Below are 22798 nucleotides of genomic sequence, written 5' to 3' on the forward strand. Positions count from 1 at the left end.
TATTAACAATGGACAATAACAAATACCTTAATATGAAATTCACTTTAGAAGAAATCAAAGAAACACTTTTTTCTCTTAACCCAAACAAATCCCTAGGACCAGACAACTTTAGAGCTTTCTTCTTTCATATGTTGGGGCATCTTAGGTAATGATTTATAAGAAGCAATATAAGTAACAAGAAACTCAAGTTCATTATTAACAAAAATTAACAATACCTTCCTAGCACTAATACCCAAGAAAGATAAACTCAAAGAACCCAGAGACTTCAAGCTGATATCACTATGCAACACTATATACAAAATACTCACAAAAGTATTGGTAAATAGAATTTAAAAAGTATTAGGCAAGCTAATTTCTAAAGAACAAACTGGTTTTATACCTAACATATCTATCTATGACAATATAATCACTATCCAAGAATTAATCACTCAGCTCAAATTCATAAAGATTCATGCATGATCATGAAGTTAGACATCCACAAAGCATATGAAAAAGTGGACTACATATTTTTATGCAAAACCATGGAAGCATTTGGCTTTACAAAGCAATGGATCATTCTAATTTTCAATTGTATATCCTCCCCTAAAATCTACTTGCTTATAAATGGAATGCTTGAAGGATTCTTCAACATAACAAGAGGGATAAGACAAGGAGATCCAACTTTTCCTTTTTTGTTCATAATTATGATAGAAGCATTTATCAAAGCCATAAAAAAGGCTCAGATAGAAGATAGAATCAAAGAAATCACAGTTACAGAAGTGGTACCTAAGATAACCCACCAACAATTTGCAAATGATGATATTCTACAAGGGGAAAATACCCTAAAAGAAGCTTATAATTTTAAATAAATACTAACTAATTACATGAACAAGTCAAGTCAAAAAGTAAATGCAAAAAAAATAGAGATCTTTTTCCTTAACATTCACCCTAATGTAGAAAGAACCATATATAACATAACAGGGTTCAAAACAAGTTCATTCCCCTACAAGTACCTTGGGATTCAATTGGAAAAAGATGCTAGAGAAAGTAAAACACAAAACTTGATATCAAAAAAAATAAGACAAAATTTTGGAAAGTTGGAAAGGAAAATGGTTGATTAAAGGTGGTAGATCAACAATGAAAAAAATTGTTTTATCTGCTCTCCCCACATACCAAATGGCATGTCTCTCACTTCCAAAAGGGATCAAAAAATAACTGGACAATAAATTAAGGAATTTATTTTGGCAAGGCACATCAGATAATAAAAAATAAGCCCCAATTAAGTGAGATCAAAGTTTTAGACCTAAACAGAATGGAAGCTTAGGCATTAAGAATTTAAGCTAGCATAATGAGGCATTAGGAGCCAAACTGGTATGGAGAATGTACCAAGAATGTGATAGCAAATGGGAAAAAAATTTATATCACAAATACTTGAACAAATCTGATCCTTTATCCTTGTTTTGTATAGGAATCCCCTTAGAGGTTCAAAAATCTAGAATTTTATGATGCAATGTCATCCCCTAATCGCTAACAACCTTGCCTAGGACATAGGCCAAGGTTGGGAGGTCCTTTCTTGGGAAGACTCTTGGGATGGACTTCCATCCCCAAATAATTTAACTTACCTATCAACATTAAGAATACATTGTTAGAGTTGATAGGGAAACAACTTGACAAGCCCGGGATGATAATTCGATAGAAAATACAAGCTACATGGAAGAATCTGGAACGTGAACACAAAGAGTTCTCAATCAAGCCAAAATGTATTAATGAGACACAAATTACAATGTGTGCAATTGTGTTAAGTGTTTAAGTGTTTAAGTGTTACAAAATTCAAGGTTTGAACATCCTTATAAAGGATTTCAACCTCTTAATCAAGGGCAAGGATAAGGGCAACCTAGTCATCCACCAAGATAGGATAGGGGGTCAACCTAGTCATCCACCCACAAAGAGATAGGAAGATAGGGTTATGAAACATCCACCCCCAAGGAGTTAAGTGTTTAAGTGTTACAAAATGCAAGGTTTGAACATCCTTATAAAGGATTTCAACCTCTTAATTAAGGGTCAAGGATAAGGGCATCCTAGTCATCCACCAGGATAGGATAGGGGTCATCCTAGTCATCTACCCACAAAGGGATAGGAAGATAGGGTTATGACACATCCACCCACAAGGAGATAAGAAGATAGGGTCATGACACACCCACCCACAAGGAGGATAGGATGACAAGAAAGACTTGTCATCCACCCCTTGGAATAACATTTAATAAGAATTAAATGTTATTATGCAAAATAAAATAAAAAATCTTCAGAGGATAATAGTAAAGTTAACATCTTTACTATTCAAGAGTAAAGGTTAACAAACCTTAACTCTAACATACATTAACTAACCTATGGGGATAACACGTTAGCAACTATAAAGAGATTGACAATGAAGATAGGTTTGGAGGATAGAAATAAAAATCTACACAGGATATAAATTTACCAAGAGAAGATAAATAAATATTTGAGCAATTTATTTGTAATATAAAAGTCAATCACAAAGAGAGGGGGGATATATTGATATGGGGAGTAGCCAAACATAAAAAATACACTATGAAAAGGGGCTATGAACTAATCGTTAATTCACTAAGATGGGTATCAAGGGACCTACAAAGTGTCCTCTATGTGAATTTGAATCTAAAATAGCTAAACATCTTTTTTTTTAATGTTGTTTCATAAATAACTATTGGAAGTGGTAATGCAATAAGTTAAACTAGCAAACAACATTTCCAGAAAATTTGGAGGACTTTCTAAAAAGATGGCCTCAACCTGATAGTTTGAAAGTCTATGATAAACTTTGGAAAATAAACCCTTCTATACTTATATGGAAAGTATGGAAAGAGAGAAACAGAAGTATTTTCACCAGCAAAAAGATGGATCTAAATCCCTTCCTAAGAAAAGTAGAGGCTAGTATCATAGAGGTGGTCAATGCTAATATAAGAAACACATACAAAGAAGAGAGATCCTTCATAGATTGGGATGTGGATATGAGAAAGGTCTAGTATAATTTAATCAATCCATCAATGATATATACAAAGGAAAATAAACAAACAAGAGAAAATTGTAAATGGGAACCTCCCCCAACTAGCTAGACAAAACTAAATTTCAATGGAGCTTCTATGACCAATCCAGGCATAGTTGGTTTAGGATGCATTCTACAAACAAAGTCAGGATCATGGATATATAAACTAGTCATTGAAGGAGATTCTCAAACCATTCTTAATGCATTAAGGAAATGAAGTACGCCCGACTAGGTTCTAGACTCCAAATTAGAGGAAGATCTTCAACTATTAGATAAGTTCCATGAAACAAGGATTACCCATATTTATAGAGAATGAAACAAAGAAGTAGACTCATTGGAGAATTCAGAAGTAGATGGAAAAGACCTAATATTAATAAACATATAAATCTCCCTTTTAAATCAATAACCTACCTAGGAAATAAGTAATAACATTAATTAAGGCAAGAGCCTACAATAAATGGTAACTTATAAGCCTCTCATGTGGGAGGTCTTGGGTTCAAATTCGCTTAACACATCAAAATAATTAATTACAATAAATAACAATAATTAATCTAGGCTTCAATCGTTTACCAATCAAAAAAAAAAAAGTAATAACATTAATTAAATAAAAACAACAATGTTAGGAAACTCAAATAATGCATGTTAAAAAAAAATCAATAATGTTAAGAATGATAAAATTTTAAACAAATCTAATTATAAGATTCAATAAGGAAACACTAATATAAAATTAATATAAAAAACTTATCCAAATCAAATTAAATAGAATCTCGAATCATAAGCTAATTTAAAGAAATCAAACCATCAATGGAGGTACTTCAAAATATAATTTCCAGGAGCCAGTCATTTTAGGCAATAACAAATTTTCTCTAAGAACTAAGGACAACAATCCTAAGGCTCCTAAACTAAAGATTTTTCATTAGATTTTGAATACTAACCACTAATCATGAGCTTGAAAGTGTATTAGAAGTTGCAAGGACACATAAAGGATTTCAGTAATTCATAATAAGAAGATAAACCAAAACTTCAAAGCATGACCCTAGAACAAGCTATATGTGAAAACTAGTTACATCTTAAGGGATGTAATCCACTTTGCGAAAATATTTTTGTAAATCCAAATAAAGGATCCTATTAAATGTATAAAATAATATTTTAAAGGAAGGTATGTTAAGGCAAGTCCCCATTTGTTAAGGGGAATTTGTAAATCTTCATGAGCTAAGGAAAGAAACAAATGTAAAGAGATTCTTAAAACTCTTTTAAAATGTAAGGGGGTATGCCCTCTCAAAGACCTTTGTAAGGAATCAAAGGCAAATGTATCAAGATGTACACAGGACACTAAAAGTTAGGGGAATATTGGGGGTTTTCTTCCCCTTTCTTTTTCCCCCAATGCTTGCACTCTGAATGGGGATAAAATTTTGTTAAATTATTTTTTTGAAATGAATATATAGGGCATTTAGCCTTTTACTAATTAAAACAAAAATGTAATACAAAGTTATTAATATTATTAGTACTATATAATATTTAAATATAATGATGTGTGTGTGTGTGTGTGTGTGTGTGTGTGTGTGTGTGTGTGTGTGTGTGTGTGTGTGTGTGTGTGTGTGTGTGTGTGTGTGTGTGTGTGTGTGTTTTAAAAATATATTATTTATTAAGCATTATTAGAACTTAATTTAAAAATAATTCCATAATGAGAGCTTAAGAATTTGTTTCATTAAATAAGATGTCAATATGAGATAGTAAACAAATCATTATAAAATAAAATAAAAAAGTTACTTAAAAAATTATAATTGATGGTATTTATTTTATTAATAATATTACAATTACAAAAAATGAATTACCTTATGAAGATTAGATATTATATAAATTTGTTAAAAATATAAATATGAAATAAATATAAATAAACGAAAATAATAATAAAAATTATGAAATTTTATTTAGGCTCAATAAATAATTAGTTGTAGTTTTAAAATATAAAAACTATAGTATAATGTAGTAGCTTATCTTATATCTGATACCAAAAGTCTAAATTGTTTCACATTGAAGAAACATCACTTTATTTTATATCAAATATCAAAAGTCTAAATTGTTGTATGTAACACAATCTAATTTTATTTACTTGATTTGAATTAATCTTATTGTATACTTTAATTGCATGTTATTTTGGAATTGTATGCTAGGTGCTTCCTTTCCTTTCCCAAATGATAACACCTTTCAGTCAATTGATTAGGTGAAGCTACTTCCCTTAAACCCCTTTCTAATCACTAAAATCTATAACCACATGCAAAAAAGGCCCCACAAAATTACTCTAGCCAGAAAACACCTTTACAACCCCATGTACATGAATGTTGAATAGACCAACATGGTTGCAATAAAATCTCACATCAAACTCACCCTACAATCAAATTTTAGAGACCCCTGGCTTCTGCCATGGAAGAATCCAAGAAACTGAATCCTAAACTTTTCTTAGAGATTCTATGGTAACTTGAGATTCAAAGAAATAAAAAAGCTAAAGAAGGTTGTAGCCATATTTATAGTAGCACTTAGATCCCATATTAGGGCATATCAAGGACATTTAGTAAGGCAACAACAATAGTGGTGCATCTGGCTTTCTCAAGCATGCCTAGTAAAGATTATGAGGACACCATCTAGATCATAAAATTGTGCAAGGTAGATAGACCAATTATTCATCTGGAAGCAATCCTAGAAGGCAACGTGGTTTGAAACTACAACTTCTTGTTGCACCACAACCTTCATATCAAGGATGAAATACAACTGTTTGTGGCCCTCGAGGTTCAAAAATAGGACCTTTGGAAAATTATTAGTCATCTAATGGCTTGTACACTACAACCATGGACTTGCAATTATAATTTATAAACTAACAAGCTAATTTGTTTTTTAAAATGTGATTCTAAGATATTGATTATGAAAGATTTAATTTGATTATAAGATTTGATATGGCCATAGGATTGGATTTGATCGCACCTATAGGAAATTTGATATGATTTGGCATCTCTAAAGTTCTCTTGCATTGATTTCAAATAGAGTTTAGTGGATAACATGGATTTTTTTAATGATTGTTTATCAAATAACAACAAAGAAAACCATAAACTAGGCAAAAAATACCACATACCAGCGTGAGATGAGTTTTACTATCAAAGCCAATACAATATTGTCTATTGGCTATATAAGATAACATGCTTTGAACTTAGTCAAATATAATTTAGAGGAGGAGAGTCCAACAATGAGCAACAATTCTTGATGAAATTAGATTCAATTTGTTGGTTGTTGGATTTAGCTGGCCAAATTATTTTTGAGTTATTTTGAGCTACCACTTGGTTGTCCCAACTCACCCTAGCTCCACAATATCTATATGATGGTTTTTTAAAGCAAAAATATACCAACTTTTTTAAATTTATTTATATTTACCTTTGTAGAAGGCTCTTTTACAATCATTGCATACCTTTAATGTGGTATGAACCCTTCATCATTTAAGCATAGGATGAAAGGTTGTTAGACCACCACTATATCAAACTCAAACACAATTTCAAGATTTAATCCAACCAAGGAATGTCACATCAAACTCAGCAAAAACAACTAGATCTACATCATCTACGATAACCTCCTTCTTAAAAATGAGTCAAAGGAATGATAGGGATTAAATCTTTTCATCCCCAAGATCTAGCAAAGATGTTGTAAATTGAGAATAGATGTATGTATCGACTTTATGTGTAGTTTTAAATGTCAATAAATCCTTCCCAAGGAGCATCTAAATAACTTCCCTATTATTGTGGGAGCATTACAAATAGCTTGTTGTTACTAGATAGAGATATAGTCTAAGAATGAAATCAACCTTTTGTTCCTTCTCAATCAAATGGGTGTCTCCATATTAATATCTATTTGTCAATAATGAATGTAGAGAGAAAATTTACGTAAAATTATTTGCTTAACGTTTGAATAATCTTTATTGAAAAGGAGAAAAATATAATTATTACATCTTTTCAACACATTTAAAGTTGTCAATCTAGTTATTCTGCTGAAATGAATAGACTTGGATCATACTCCCACCATGTAGAAAATCTCTAAGAATCTCAACTTTTCCTTTATTTTTATAGATATAATTATTATGTATATAAAGGTAATTGTTGAAAGCCTAAAGATGGTGTCACTTTTAGTTCTACTATGTCCATTTTTGTCAAGCAAATGTTATCGAGTTTGTTAAAAAAAGTTGTGTGAGTTTGGTAGCCTCATTTCCAATGCCCATTTGTACATAGCATCAATCCTTCGCTTGATGCTATCACCACTCATCTAAATGGAGATATTGTTATTTTTACAATCATGTCATTTTTAAGAAATCAACCCATACTTTGTGTCATTGTCTACAAAGTTAATTAACTTATGAAATTGAGTTGTCCTCTCAATAATTATGATTCATGGTATATGCTTAAAAAAACTTTAGGATTTCCATAGTCTTGTCAACTAAACCCCCAAGACTCTAATTGGAAGTCTACATCTTCCTTATTACATTTATGAATAGAGTCAAAACCCCTTCAATTACTATCCTAGATATCTTCAAATATTTTCAAAGTAAAACCCCATGTATGAGAGTTATTAATTAACCACTTATTTTTATATTTCTCTAGAAGAACTACTAACCTTCCTACCACCTCACCATCTCATAATCTGATAATACACCTAGCCCTTGATGGACTAGGATTCCCACTAGAAGCCCCAACAAAATTAGGTGTAAACCACCCAAATTCTAGTGGTATTCATTTGGTGTGAACATTTTCATCATTTTCCATTTTCATTCGGTTTGAGACTTTTCATCATTTTACATTATCCTTCGATATGAGCTTATGAATTGATAAGTAGGGGATATTTTCAATAGCTTGAGTCAATTTGTGATATGCTAAGGATTCAAAGGTGTATTTTTTTTGTCAAAATCATTGACCCATATTTATTGAGTTGTAGTTCATAAGAATGTTGACATTAAGTCAAGTTTGTTATTAGTGACAACACTTATTCAAATTTTATATGCCTACCAAGCTCATTGAATAGTCTATAGTGTTTTCCATGTAATTCAGTAGCCACCAAGCTTCACAATTCCTACCGAGCATTCCAGTGGTTACAAAGTAAATTCAGGTAGTGTGAAGTCTTACAGTTCTTACCAAATAGTTCAGTGGTTACCAAGCTTCACAGTTTCTACCGAGACATCAGTTCATGTGAAGCAAAGTCAGTGTCAATCGAGTGATGAGATGATTAGTGTTTATCGAGTTTAGGTATGGTAAACATGGAATTTAGTTTCTAACAAGTTGCATAGTATCTACTGAGTTGCCGGTGTAGACTAAGTTTGAGACTACTCTGATATGATTAGTATGGACCGAGCTTTCACTTCTACCGAATGCATGATGATGCCAAGTAATGACAGTGGACGTCATGTATGAGAACTTCACCAAGTCAATCTTCAAAACCCAAGTGTCTTCATTTGAGCTGACTTTGTAATATTGGTGTTAACTTGTATATTGGTCGAATTTATAATTTTGTAAATTGGATTGATATATATATATATATATATATATATATATGTAATGTATTGTATCACATCCATATAGAGAAACACAGATGAATAGATAGATGTATGTATGCAAATGAGAATGAAGATTATGTAAGAAGCATGCGAATGAGAATCAGTAGCAAGTGTATTGTAAGCCATATCAGAAAGGAGCAGTAGAGTCATATCTATCACATAAAGGTGATCAATACTTCAAAGAATCTCTATCAACAAATCAATTGTAAGTCAGAGATCTATTGTTTCATTCTTACAGGTGAATCGGTCCAACATTCTCTAATAAGGTAGACTTAACAGTGTTTTGTCAAATCTCTTTACCAAGTGCATACTTCATTGTATGTTTGTAAATCCTCTAACAAGGTGGACCTGGCAATCCTAATTGCTCCTAATAGGGTAAATCATCAAAAGTGATCATTGTAATCCTTAACAAGCCAACTTTATTATGCAGTATTGAAGTTTTGTGGGTATCATCCCCACCCTAGTTTTACTTTCTATTTGGAAGGTTTCTGGGTCACCAAATTATTCTGTTCATATGCCATGAATGTTTATGTTTTCAATTTCTCATGCATGTAGTTAGATCTGATTTAATGAATTACATGAGTATTGGGTTATTGTAATTAAGATCTGAATTTGACAAAGTTTTGAAGGTTACTGATTCACCCCTCCCCTCAGTAACCTAGCATAGTCTTGAATATTTCCAACAATTGGTATCAGAGCATTGTGGTTCTCAGGATAAAGCTTGACAACTTGAACAAAGATCAAGGACAATGGAGATTTTCAGACTTGATAAAGCAGTTGACAATGAAAAGCTAGATCTAGAAATTGTCATTGCACAACTCAAGAAAGCTAAGGAGCAACTTTCCCAATCCCTGAAAAGAAGGAAGGAACTTGCAAATTAGATGAATGATCATCAATACATTGAAGAAAAGATTGAAGATTTTTTCCCTTCAAGTAGTTCAGATGAAGCAAATAATGCAATCAAATAACTCTTAGAGAAGAATGGTTCCCTACAAGAAGAGATAAGAAAGCTCAAAAGAGAACAAGAAATTCAGTTAGTAAGGCTACGTGAAATCTTGGAGCAAAGAAACAAGATGAAAGAAGAAATGGATAAAAGAAACAATGAGATCCAGAATCAGTCCCTTTAGCATGAAGATCTTATAGATCAAATCTCCAATGCAAATGAAGAAATCATGAGTCAAAGACAGATCAATGAAAGATTAAGGAATGATCTAAATTCAGAAGGACAAATCAGTGAAAATTTGAAAAATGACCTAAACATTGAAAAGCAAGTCAATGAGAGAATGATGAAATCACAAGCAGATATGAATCAATTGAAACAGCTAAATGAGCAGAATCTCTATAGACTAAGGGTAAAGCAGGAATTGGATACAAAGAAGAAGGTGAATCCTCCAAACAAGGTGCTCAAAGGAATCAAAGACCTACTTGCAATCACTGTGATAAGATAGGTCATACATCAAATAAATGTTGGAGTAATGTAAAAGAAAAATTCAATGGTAAATGTTACAATTGCAATCAGCATGGTCACAAGGCTAATGAATGCAAAGAGAAACCAAAATTTGAAGGCAAATGTCACAAATGCAAGAAACAAGGTCACAAGGCATCAAACTACATAACCAAGTCATTCGATCCAATAGAGCAAATTGTGAAAGCATTATTTGGTTGGGACTATAACACCTGGTGCAGATGTCATTACTATGGAGAGTATGGACACATTGGCATGAACTGTGCTAAACATCACACAAGGAAGAGAGATACCACCATAAGATGTTTCACTTGTACAGAACTTGTCATCTAGCCAAAAATTGCATGAATATAGGTAGAATTGAAGATGAAAAGAAAGCAAAAGCAAATAACATCAGAAATAAAATGAGGTAGCAATGGATTCCTCAATTTACTGAGGAAGCTAGTCCAAGCAATAATGGTCATGCCACTCAAGAAGTGGGTGACTCCACCATTTCCAACTAAGTTCTTAAGTAAGAACTGGAACTGCATAATCACGGTCACATCTAAAACAGTTCCAAAATTGAAAGGAAGAAAAGATCCAAATCAGTATTCGAGATATAAGGGGATCACAGAAGATTAGTATCAATTATCACCGAGTAAGGTTGGGTCATGGACTCTACCGAGCAAGGTCAGAAGTAACTAGTCACACATGTTTGGTTACCGAGTCATGAAGTATTCACTGAGAAATTTGAGCAAATAGTGGATGACAGCCTATTGCACATGATGATGTCATCACAGCTACTTTTGTACCAATCATTAATGGCAAAATGCTATCAAAAGGGCAAGAAATTGAATTCATTTTTCACGAAAATCTTGAAATGTTATTGCAATCAAGCGAATTGTAGAATGATCAAGCGATTTCGAGTAGAATTTTTAGTAAAATTTTTGAAGTTTTCCATAACCCACCAAGTAACCATGATAGCATCAAGTAGCAATAGCAAGGCAAAGAAAGGGTCAGAAATGTTGGTTCGAGGAGTCAAATGGAAACTGCTAGATTTCAAACTTGTACCAACAATTGCAACAATCCTCAATCCAAATGGAGTGCAATCGCAAATCCCTCCTAAGGTACTTCTCATTAATGATATCCAAACTCATTTTAAGTGTGCAATTCAAGAAATTGGAATCCTAGAGATGGATGATGCCCTGGGTGAATTATGTGTAAATGTTGTTCTTAAACTCGAGCATAAGCACTTGGAAGATAAGGGTTTAACCCACATTCCCTACCTACCCCAAAGTTTCCAAATCAAATGGATCAAATACATCCTAAGCTGAGTTCATAGCAGCCAGTTATGGCTTGAGCAACCATTTTTTATTACTAAGAAGATGATTCATCGTATCACCGGCCTTCCCATGCTCTCTAATGCCAAAGCTACTAAAACCCTAGGTCGGGTAGAGTTAGAGAGGAAAACCCTAGCCGAGTGGGATGGTAGAGGTATGAAGATTAGTAGTGTAATAGATGCAGAACTGAAATTTGGCATACATGTGATAGCACACAAGATTTATGGTTCAAATCGTCTCAATAGTGTGTCATGTGAAGCAATAGACTTAGCATTCAAAGTCATGAAAAATAATATGTCATATGATCTTGCAAACTTATTGTTGAAACAGTTCAACAAAAACATGGAAAGTATAAGGACATCTAAGAACAATCCTTGTAAATTTGGTTCATACTTGACATGTCTATTTTTCTATGTTCAATAGTTTTTCCCTTCTAAAGGTACAATTGTATGGAGAAAGGATGTGCTAGTTTTGTATCAGATTAACGAGTACATTGCAAAAATGGGTGAGAATTTTATTAGCATAATGGATAACTACTTTGATGTTTTCAAGAAGAAAATGAATAATAGATTCAGGATTCCTAAGAAATTGGTTAAAGATTACAAAGATGAGGTTTGTTTCATGGTAGACAGTGACAAAGTCTATATTTAGGCAGTGATTCCAAGAGTTGTATAGGTAAAACCTCTTCCATATGAGGTTAACATTGATGAAGCAAAATACATAATTGAAGCCTTATTAAATGAACATGTTGATCCAAAGGCACCACACTTTGGAACATATGATGAGGCCAAGGCAAGAATAGAAATTGAAATTAAGCTTACACGGCGATTAACAAAGGCAAGAGGAGAATAGCAAAACTCAAAACCAAAACACCTCTTTTTTTGATTGAAGGTAAAGGAGAAGATGGTGATGATGAAGCAAAGGATGAAGATGAGTCAGAAAAGAAAGAAGAGCCAGTGAAGAAGAAAGGCAAGGTGATCATCACCAAGCCATCAAAGCCATCCACTACAATGTTTACCAAAAGATCCAGGAAGAAGGATAGTGAAGTTTTGTTTAGAAAGCCTCCTCTCACCTTCCTGGAAAGACTAAAACAAATGGAAGAAGGTGTAGGCATAACCAACTTCAAATCATTAAAGTATGAGACCAGGATAGAGGTTGAGAAGAAGCAGATTGAGGAATTGGTGCTAACCAAGATGGATAAATAGAAGTATTCCCCTAATCAAATAGCTTCTCATATTTCTAATTATCTTTTACAGAGATTGAAGCCAAGATGGGATGCAGCCATGCAGACAGTGAGAGATATCTATGAACAAACCCTGAGGCAGTTGTTACCGAGCATTACAAATGCTGAGGTAAAAGAGTCTATGAAGAAATATGAAGACAAAATGACTCTTAGATTCAATACTTGTTCTGTTAAAAGATATAGAGCATGTAGTCAAGAATTTTTTAGGCATGTGGAAGAATATTTATCATTTGCAGAAACTCAGTGACTCTCCAGAAATCGAGTGACTCTCTAGTAGAAGTCAAGGATGATGACAATGATAATGAGGAAGATGAAACAAATTTTGAAACAATTCAGTTTGACAGTGAAGGAGTTGAAGAAGATAAAGAGGAAGAAGTTATTAAGGAAGTCAAAGAAGATGATGAGAAGACTGATCCTATGAAGATAGCTATAGCAATCATTGCCTCACTTCCTCATTCTCCAAGCAAATCTACAGCTACATCAAATTCAAAGTCGGCTTCAACAAGTTTGATTGTGACTACAACAGATACATCAAATTTCCAATCACTCTTCGCTCCCTCACAACTCAACATATCACTAATGGAAGTGTCTACCACTTCATCTACTAAGCTACAGCCTCCCTCTTCTTCAGTTCCCAAGTCAGGTTCATCAGCAGTATGTATAGCATGTTCTACGATTTTGTGTTCTTTAGCAGTAAGTACAATTTTGAGTTCTACAATTTTGGATTCTACCGTTTTGTTTTCTAAAGCTTTGGATACTTCTGTAAGTATACCAGTTTTGGATTCAATAAACATTCCAGTCACTATTCCATATGTTAGTGCTATATCAGTTTTTACTGCTAGTCCTACTATCTCTACTATCGTTTCCATTCCAGATTCTAAGGTAGTTTGTACTAAGGTAGTTGAACTGAAGGCTCAACCTTGTACAAGACTTTTGAGTGGAAAGGAGATAGAGGAGGATATTGATTTAGATGAGGAAATTGAGATTCCAAAGTGGGATTTTGATAATGCCACTGTAGATCAAATGCAAATAGCTAGTCAACTCCTCCAAAAGAAAGCCAAGCAAAAGAAATTAAGAGAAGAAAGAGATAGACAATATAAAATCATAGAGAGTGATAAGAATATTTTGACTGAGGTAATAGGTGTTGAAGTTGATACTTCTCAACACATTCTATTTCAATTGGAAGAAGCAATTCAGAAGTTTAATGAGGACTCCAGTGGTCAAGAAAAATTGATTGAGAAAGCAAAGAAGAAATTCAATAACAAAGTGCTTGAGCACATTGCTCAACAAATTGCTATTCAACAAGTGGAACTTTCCTCAATTTTTACCAATCTTGAAAATTTTTGCACAAATGTAACATCACTCTTTGCAAAATTATGTGATATCACCAAGCATACTAAGGAAATACAGGGCAAATTGAATAAAATTGATGAAGATCTAAAAGCTAGTGCACAACAGTTGCAACTTGACCCTAGTTCAAGCTCTGCACATCATATGAAAATCATATTCTTATCAGATATGCAAGCAGAATTGTTGAGAGAGGAAGCAAGGATCCGGTCTTCACTCATAGACATCCAAAATATGATCCTTCCCATCATGGATACAATGCAAAAGCACATTGCCTACTCCAAGACATTGATCCATGACAATAATTTCTCAATTGCAGATCACATGATCGAGCTCTCTACAAAAGTGCAAGTTGCTCTAGAAATGTGCAAAGTTTTGCAAGAAAATTGGGATAAGACGTTAGCACTCATACTTAAGGTACATTTTGAGTTTCTCTCTTACACTGGTGTCTCTGTGTAAATAAGTTTTGAATAAATCTTTGGCATTATTGTCAAAAAGGGGGAGAAACAGAATATATCTATGTGAGTCTATATGTATATATGAAAAAAAAACATGTAGTATGTACATTGTATGTGGGAGAATCATGCAAAGAAAAGGAAAGGAAAGTATATATTTACAAAGACAAGTTTTGAAAATTCTCAAAAAAAGTATTCCAGTACTGAGCCAGTATCACACGATAATGTATATAAGTTTTGGCTGATAAGTATTTTTCTCGGTAATGCCAAAGGGGGAGATTGTTGACATTAAGTCAAGTTCATTATTAATGACAACACTTATTCAGATTTTGTATGCCTACTAAGCTCATTGAACAGTCTATAGTGTTTGTCATGTAATTCAGTAGCCACCAAGCTTCACAGTTCCTACCAAGCATTCCAGTGGTTACCAAGTAAATTTAGGCAGTGTGAAGTCTTACAATTCTTACCAAGTAGTTCAGTGGTTACCAAGCTTCGTAGTTTCTACCAAGACATCAATTCATGTGAAGTTAAGTCAATATAAACCGAGTGATGAGATGATTAGTGTTTACCAAGTTCAAGTATGGTAAATGTGGAATTCAGTTTCTACCAAGTTGCACAATATCTGCTGAGTTGCCAGTGTAGACTGAGTTCAAGACTACTCTAAGATGATTAGTATAGACCAAAATTTCACTTCTACCAAATGCATGACAATGTCGAGTAATGATAGTGGATGTCATGTATCAGAACTTCACCAAGTCAATCTTTAGAACCTGAGTGTCTTCATTTGAGCTGACTTTGTAATATTGGTGTTAACTTGTATATAGGTTGACTTTGTAATTTTGTAAATTGGATATATATATATATATATGTAATGTATTGTATCACATCCATATAGAGAAACACAGATGAACAGATAGATGTATGTATGCAAGCAAGTATGAAGATTAGGTAAGAAGCATGTGAATGAGAATCAACAGCAAGTGTATTGTAAGGTCATATCAGAAAGGAGCACCAGAGTCATATCTATCACATAAAGGTGATTAGTACTTCAAAGAATCTCTATCAGCAAATTAGTTGTAAGTCAGAGATCTACTGTTTCATTCTTACAAATGAATTAGTCCAAAATCCTCTAACAAGGTAGACTTAACAGTCTTTTGTGAAATCTCTTTACCAAGTGCATACTTCATTGTATGTTTGTAAATCCTCTAACAAGGTGGACCTAGCAGTCTTACTTGCTCCTAATAGGGTAGATCATCAGAAGTGATCATTTTAAACCTTAACAAACCAACTTTAAGTTGTAGTATTGAATTTTTGTGGGTATCATCCCCACCCCAGTTTTACTTTCTATTTGGAAGGTTTCTAGGTCACCAAATTATTGTGTTCATGTGCCATGAATGTTTATGTTTTCAGTTTCTCACGCATGCAATTAGATATGATTTAATGAATTAAATGGTTATTGGGTTATTGCAATTAAGATCTGAATTTGATAAAGTTTTAAAGGTTACTGATTCACCCCTCCCCTCTCAATAACCTAGCATAGTCTTGAATATTTCCAACAAAGAAATAATCTCTCATGAGAATAAATGAGATACTTAGTACTCATTGTATCTAGCTAGTGCTCAATAAGGTGAAGCATTCAAACTTCCCAAGAGGTCATCCATCGTACTACTAGTCCAACTCAAGCCCAATTAGTCATGGAATTTCCCACAAGGTTGACCATACTCAACTTTTTACCCCATTTGGAATACCTTGAGCAAGTGTTGTGTCTTATGAACCATTCATTTTAGTTATCTTTAGCTCATCAATTTACAAGTAGGACATATTTTCCATAATAAGTTAATGAAATGTCCCTTTTCTGATTTTATATGATATTTCCAATCTCTAATCAGATTTTCAAGATCAAACAACTAATATCACAAAGATCCACCAAATTTCTCAAGAAACCCCAAATCGGGTATGCCAGAAATTGTGCCAAAAGCTTCACAGCTTCACCTATTATTAATAAATCTGAAAGTGGACATTTTTAAAGAAATTTCAGCAGCATAACAGCCTACAAAATGACATTTTCAGATCTGTATATCCTTTACACAACAGTTCTCAAATGTAGGACAAAAACTATGCTCGTCGGGCTCCCGAAATTAACACAAAAATGCCCGAAAACACCACAAAAACACTAATAATCTATCTCAGAAGTTTAATCACGTCCCAATACATATATTCAGCTCTATTTTAAAACCGTAAATTCTGAAATACAGCAGCAACCCAAACTGATATGAAATACTCAACTGAAAATACCAAACTCATACAAAAAATACACCCGAAAACCCACAAATCTGCACTGTTCAACACAAAGGCAAACTCTGTATGAGCATGCACATGGAATGGCTTCAAACTCTCATCCTTAGCCTTCCTGGAAACCTGCAAACTCCCGTTCTTGGGTCTCCCTGGAAACCTGCAAACTCCCGTTCTTGGGTCTCCTTCTCCACAGGTTTGGCAGCCTCTGAAGAATAACAAAGAATGAGCAAAAATCAAGTTCTGGAATCTGCCCAAAATGCCTCCAAACCCCTTAAAAGAGGGCATAACTGTAACTCACGTCCAAGAGAGGTTAATGAAACATATTTTAATAATAATTTTCATTTATTAGTCCAACGATTTCCAAAGATTAACCCCCTTTTTCCGAAACTTCACTTTCTTGGGCCTGCCTGCCTTAGAAAAGATTATTATTTTTTAATTATTTGAAAAGGGGACATGACAGTTAAATTGTGGTATTCATGTTAGGATTCAATTGTGTATTGTTTGGATCAAAATAAATGACCCATGTTTCATGAATAGTGGCTCACGAGAACTCATCTACCATTAGAATGAATGAAACACTTAGCACTCACTACACATAGGTGAGGCACTAAGCCTTCCGGTGAGGTTGGCCATCCTAACTTACTACTCCAACTCAAGTACCCTTTACAATGGAGTTTCCTCCAAGGTTAGGCCCACGTAGCCTACTAACTCATAATGCATAGCAATGAAGAGAAACATGAACCCAAATTTAAAAATCTAGATTTAAATTTTCAAGCTTCAAACTCATGTCCATGGAAACATTTTACATCGACTCCACATTTTTGGATTTGAACTAAACCAATAAATCACTAGCTTAGAAATCTAAATCCTAGAGATGAGTGATGATTGAGATATGCTAGAATAAATACCAACTTCTGTACAAAATATGCTATCTTAGAAGTGTATGTGCAAAATATGAACCAAAAAGTGTTTTAGTTAACTCATAATGTCCGGTAATGAAGAAAAACTTGAACCCAAATAAATACATAAAATAAAATTTAAAGATTAAAGGTTCAAATTCATGTTCGTGGAAATAATCTAAGATCAATTCCACATCTTAGGATATGGACCAAAGTGGTGAATGAGTAGATCACAAATCCAAAACCTAGAGAGGAATAATGATGGAGACGAGACATGCTAGAATAAAGTTAGTTATCAAGTTTGTACAAAATATGTCATCTCAAAAATCACAAAAGACATAATAGTCTATAATTCACAATAATAAAGCAAAAAATATGCTTTTAAATTTAATTGTTTGATTTTTCATATGTAACACCATACATGACTTTACATAAAGACTTTTGGTTCATCTCAATTTGGTCCCAATATCAATTATATGTACCTTGATTAACTTAATCGTTGACTTATTTGAGCCTTATTATTCATCTTCAGGGCTTAAAAAGAAACTATGTCCTATGAGGAAACTAAACTACTAATCAATCCAAAACATAATTACACAATTTCCATAATTAAATAACTATACATTCTTAAATCTAATCTTTCAACAATAAACTTAGAATAGAATTTAAAAACATGCAACATAAGAGAAAAGAATTTAAAACCCTGGTTAAGAAGGACTACAATGATTGCAGTATGTTATGGAAATATTCTTTTTGACTATAGTTCTATTAATATTTCTACTAATTATTATTAATAAAAATTAAACATTCCTACAAAATAATAAATCCAAAACATAAATACACAATTTCCATAATTAAATAACTATACATTCTTAAACCTAATCTTTCAACAATATACTTAGAATAGAATTTAAAAACATGCAACAAAAGGGAAAAGAATTTTAAAACCTGGTCAAGAAGGATTACAATGATTGCAGCATGTTATGGAAATATTCCTTTTGACTATAATTCTATTAATATTCATTATACTAAGAAAATTATTTTAAAACCCTCTCCAATTAAAAAACTAAAATTCCTTTTTGACTTGTTGTTCCTTGCCAAAGAATATTCCAAATTACCACATTGCGCCATAATTAGCACTTAACAAACGGCTAATGATAGTTGACACTTTCCATGCAACGGATCCAATAATAATTAAATAAATAAATAAGTAAACTTCGCATGTTGGTTTACAAAAAAATTATAATTAAAAAACCAATAAAATAAAGAATACAATGGGTTGTAATTAAACGAGCTTATCCTATTAATAAGATAACACGTTTTGAACTGGTAAATTACAATTTACAAAGGCAGAGAATCCAACAGCTAGCGACAATTCTCGATAACATTGGATTCAACGGTGGCCGTTGGATTCAGCTGGCCATATTATTTTAATCCTTTTCGACCGCTTAAACGGGTCAATCTGAAGTTAAGTTAACCGTGGTTAATTGGAACTAGTCCATGCCCTAGGACGCGTCCGTTCTGTTCTATATAATGCCCTAACCTGATCCATTTTCCTTCTTTCTGCACCATTTATGTTCTTGTGTTACTCTGCTGCGAAAAGATTTCAGCTTGAGCTTTCTAGAAAGTCGTCTCCAACGGAACGGGTAGGGGAATTTGTTAATTCTTTCAGCTGATTAGTCTCTCTTTTTTGTGGTTTTATTGTATATAGTTTTCTTTCTGATTTATTTTTTCTGGATCGATGTTTGGGTTATTAATTTGAGATGTTTGTGGATTGAATTAGATCCTGATTGAGTTTTCTGTATGAAATGTTATACTTTTTAGTTTCATCAGGAACCGGATTCGAGAATGTTTGTGTTTTCTTTTGCATGCTAATAATGAATTCAGATTTTAGAATAGGACTTTCTTAACCCTCGGCAGAAGTTTTTGATATTTACTTTGATTTGAAATTATAATTAAGGTCGATGAGTTTTTTTTGGAATTATGGCTCGGGCATTTTGTTTTGGATGAGTTTTTACGCAGTGATTGTGGGGAACTTGTTGAATTTATTTTTCATTCAATTATCCGCAGTAGTTGCCGAAAATCCTGTTAATAAATATTTAGGTTAAAATTGTACAATTCTGTTAATAAATATTTAGGTTTAAATTGTCCAATTCTGTTAATAGGTTTAAATTGTTGTCAATGAGGAACACTAGGTTGTGGATCTATTTTAGTGTAACAGTATTTTGAAATGTATTGCTTCTGCTCTTGGAATTTGTTTTGGTTTGCAATATGATTTTTTCAAAATTAAGCTAGGGTTCGGCTTCATCACATACATTGAATCTCTGTTATCGTAAAATATTTTTGCGTGTGAATTCTTTGAGGATTTATTTTTGTGTATTCCTATCGTTAAATTGAATTGTTAGGTATTTGTCCTAGATTTCGCTTGTTATTATTTTTCATATTTAGTAAGATTTGCATCATGGGGGTGTTTTTGTGATTTAAGTTTGGGGTTGAATTGGCGAACGGTGCTATACGGTGGTTTTTAACAAAATGTACAGATCTGTTTCTGGAATTTATTACTGATTTTTTTTGTTCTAGATTGAATTGAATACCTATTACTTTGTTGTGTAAGTGGTTTGCCATTAAATTACTGGAACATCAAACATTTTCCTTTAACTTTTTCGGTGAAGGCATTGCTGCACCTGCACTTATAATCGTCAAATTTTATCGAAATCTGCACAATTTTGATGGCTTTTAATGATCAGACAGGGGCATAAAATTGCACATGGTATTAGAGTAGTTTGAACAAGGCAATTGCTGCATCTGCACTTAATTGTCAAATTTTATCGAAATCTGCATAATTTTGATGGCTTTTAATGATCAGCCAGGGGCATGAAATTGCACATGGTATTAGAATAGTTTGAACTCGATCTTTAAGGAAATTTTTTCAGCTTAACATCAGTTCATGGTCTTGGTTTCTAAATTATGATCTCATGTCCTTCTTTTCCTGATATGTTTGTGCTCTTATCTGCAGCTACAGGAGTCAAAATGTTGTTCGTATCTTCAGTAACCCCCAAGAAAGCAAAACCTCCTGTCTTTGCTATTTGCTCATCTTCTGAATTCAGGGAAGAATTCCGTTTTTATTCATTCCTTTAGTATTTACAAAATTTGTGCCCTAGATCATAGGACCCAGGGTGCTATCTCAAGGGCGAAGAGGTTTTCTCATCTTTTTCAACAAAAGAAATGCCGACGGTAGAATACTATGGCGGTGACAAGGACATGGAGCCCTTTGTGGAAATGGATCCAACCAGAAGATATGGCCGTTATGATGAGGTTCTAGGCCGTGGTGCAATGAAGATCGTATACAGAGCTTTCGATGAGGAAGATGGCATTGAGGTTGCATGGAACAAGGTCTCACTGAAATCCCTCGATGATGATTCAATCAACAGAATCTTTTCTGAAGTCCGGCTTCTGAAAGCCCTGAACAACAAGAACATCATAACTTTCTACAATGCATGGCTGGATGAGAGGGCCGGGCATATGAATTTCATCACCGAGGTTTGCACTTCAGGGACCCTGAGACAGTACCGGCAGAAGCATAGGCATGTTTCCATGAAAGCTGTGAAGAGCTGGGCAAGGCAAATTCTCAAGGGTTTGCATTACTTACACAGTCAAGAACCTTGCATCATTCATAGGGATTTGAATTGCAGTAACATTTTTGTGAATGGCAATAGCGGCACTCTGAAGATTGGAGATCTGGGTCTTGCGGGCACCGTTGGAAGCGATCGAGCTGCCCATACCGTGATCGGTACTCCTGAATTCATGGCTCCTGAACTGTACGAGGAGGATTACAATGAGCTTGCTGATATCTATTCCTTCGGCATGTGCATGTTGGAGATGATCACCTTCGAAATTCCATATAGTGAGTGCTTCAATATTGCTCAAATCTATAAGAAGGTGACTTCGGGTATAATGCCTGCTGCCCTGGAAAAGGTTACTGATCCAGAAGTGAGGCGTTTCATTAACATATGCTTGGCGAAAGTATCCGTGAGGCCTTCTGCTGCAGAGCTTCTGAACGATCTATTCCTGAGGGAAGTGCAGGAAAGCTCCGTAGCTTAACTACATTCTTGTTCCACCATTTATATGGATTGTGGTAGAAAGGTGAAGATTGTGTATTTGTTTTCAAAGGCTCTGATTATTTTCCTAATTCTTGGTAATCAAGGGGTTGTGTAGAGGACACACCTGTTGAAGATGATGATGATGATAAATGGGCACATGTTGTAATAGGTAGAGCTATAGTTTGTAACAATTTTTACAGCCATTTATGCAGTCTCCGGAAGGTGACTCGAATATTTTGCGAATTATTCTTTTGTCAGTAATTCCGCAATAAAGAATGTTTGACATGTTTGATTAGCATGTCACTGGTTTTGTTGTGTGCGTGTCAAAATCTTTTCCACAGCTTGTGGAGATGTTCCGCATTTACTTGTTGAAATTGGTGCTATGTCACTTTTAGATTAAATTTCTATGTAATGGTCTCAAATTGCTTTCCACTGTGACATTTTGATCTCTGCTCTTTCTGTTTTCTGTGTTTCATGCATCTCTGTCCTGTCTGTCTAAAGTTAGTGCTCTGCTCAAAGGTGCTTAAACGCGCCCCGTTATGAATTATTAAAAAGTTAAATTTAGTGATTATGGTCAAATTAGTTATTTGGGATCAATTATGAGTGCATGGGTTGGTACCATTTAAAATTTTATTCTGTTCAATATTTTTTTGAATCTATATATGATTTTTTAATTTAACTAATGTTTAATTTTCTTCATTTGGGAATGGTTCTCTATATTTAGTGATTTAATCGACAAGTCCGTCAAAATCAGAGATGGCTATTTATTTAGTTTCTTCATACCCGTTGCGCTTATTGCAAATTAGAAGTACGAGGAAATTAGGAATCATTCAATATTTTTTTATTTAATTTTAATATTGCATGCAGATTTATTTATTTTATTTTAATAATTTTTAATTTATTTTTTTTTTTTTTTAATCTTCTTTTTGGAGAAATGAGTTTCTTAAATTCAATTTAATAAGAGAGATCCTTTTATAATTATGGTTTTTCTTGTTTGTTTGTTTAAATATTTTCATCACTTTAAAAAAAAAAATTTAATATTTTCATCAAATTT

General features: G+C 33.5%; 1 protein-coding gene across 1 annotated transcript; it reads left to right on the forward strand.

The window, feature by feature from the left end:
• Positions 1-19103: 19103 nt before the first annotated feature.
• Positions 19104-22054, forward strand: LOC149540370 (Protein kinase superfamily protein). The gene is made up of 2 exons (XM_089801463.1): positions 19104-19290; positions 20661-22054. Exon 2 carries the CDS (start codon positions 20870-20872, stop codon positions 21743-21745), a length of 876 nt encoding a protein of 291 aa, XP_089657589.1. The 5' UTR covers positions 19104-19290; positions 20661-20869; the 3' UTR covers positions 21746-22054.
• The last annotated feature ends 744 nt before the right edge of the window (positions 22055-22798 follow it).

This window comes from Cupressus sempervirens, chromosome 9 (assembly GCF_028749045.1).
Source record: "Cupressus sempervirens isolate cs-2001-9-10 chromosome 9, ASM2874904v1, whole genome shotgun sequence".
Lineage (NCBI taxonomy): Eukaryota > Viridiplantae > Streptophyta > Pinopsida > Cupressales > Cupressaceae > Cupressus > Cupressus sempervirens.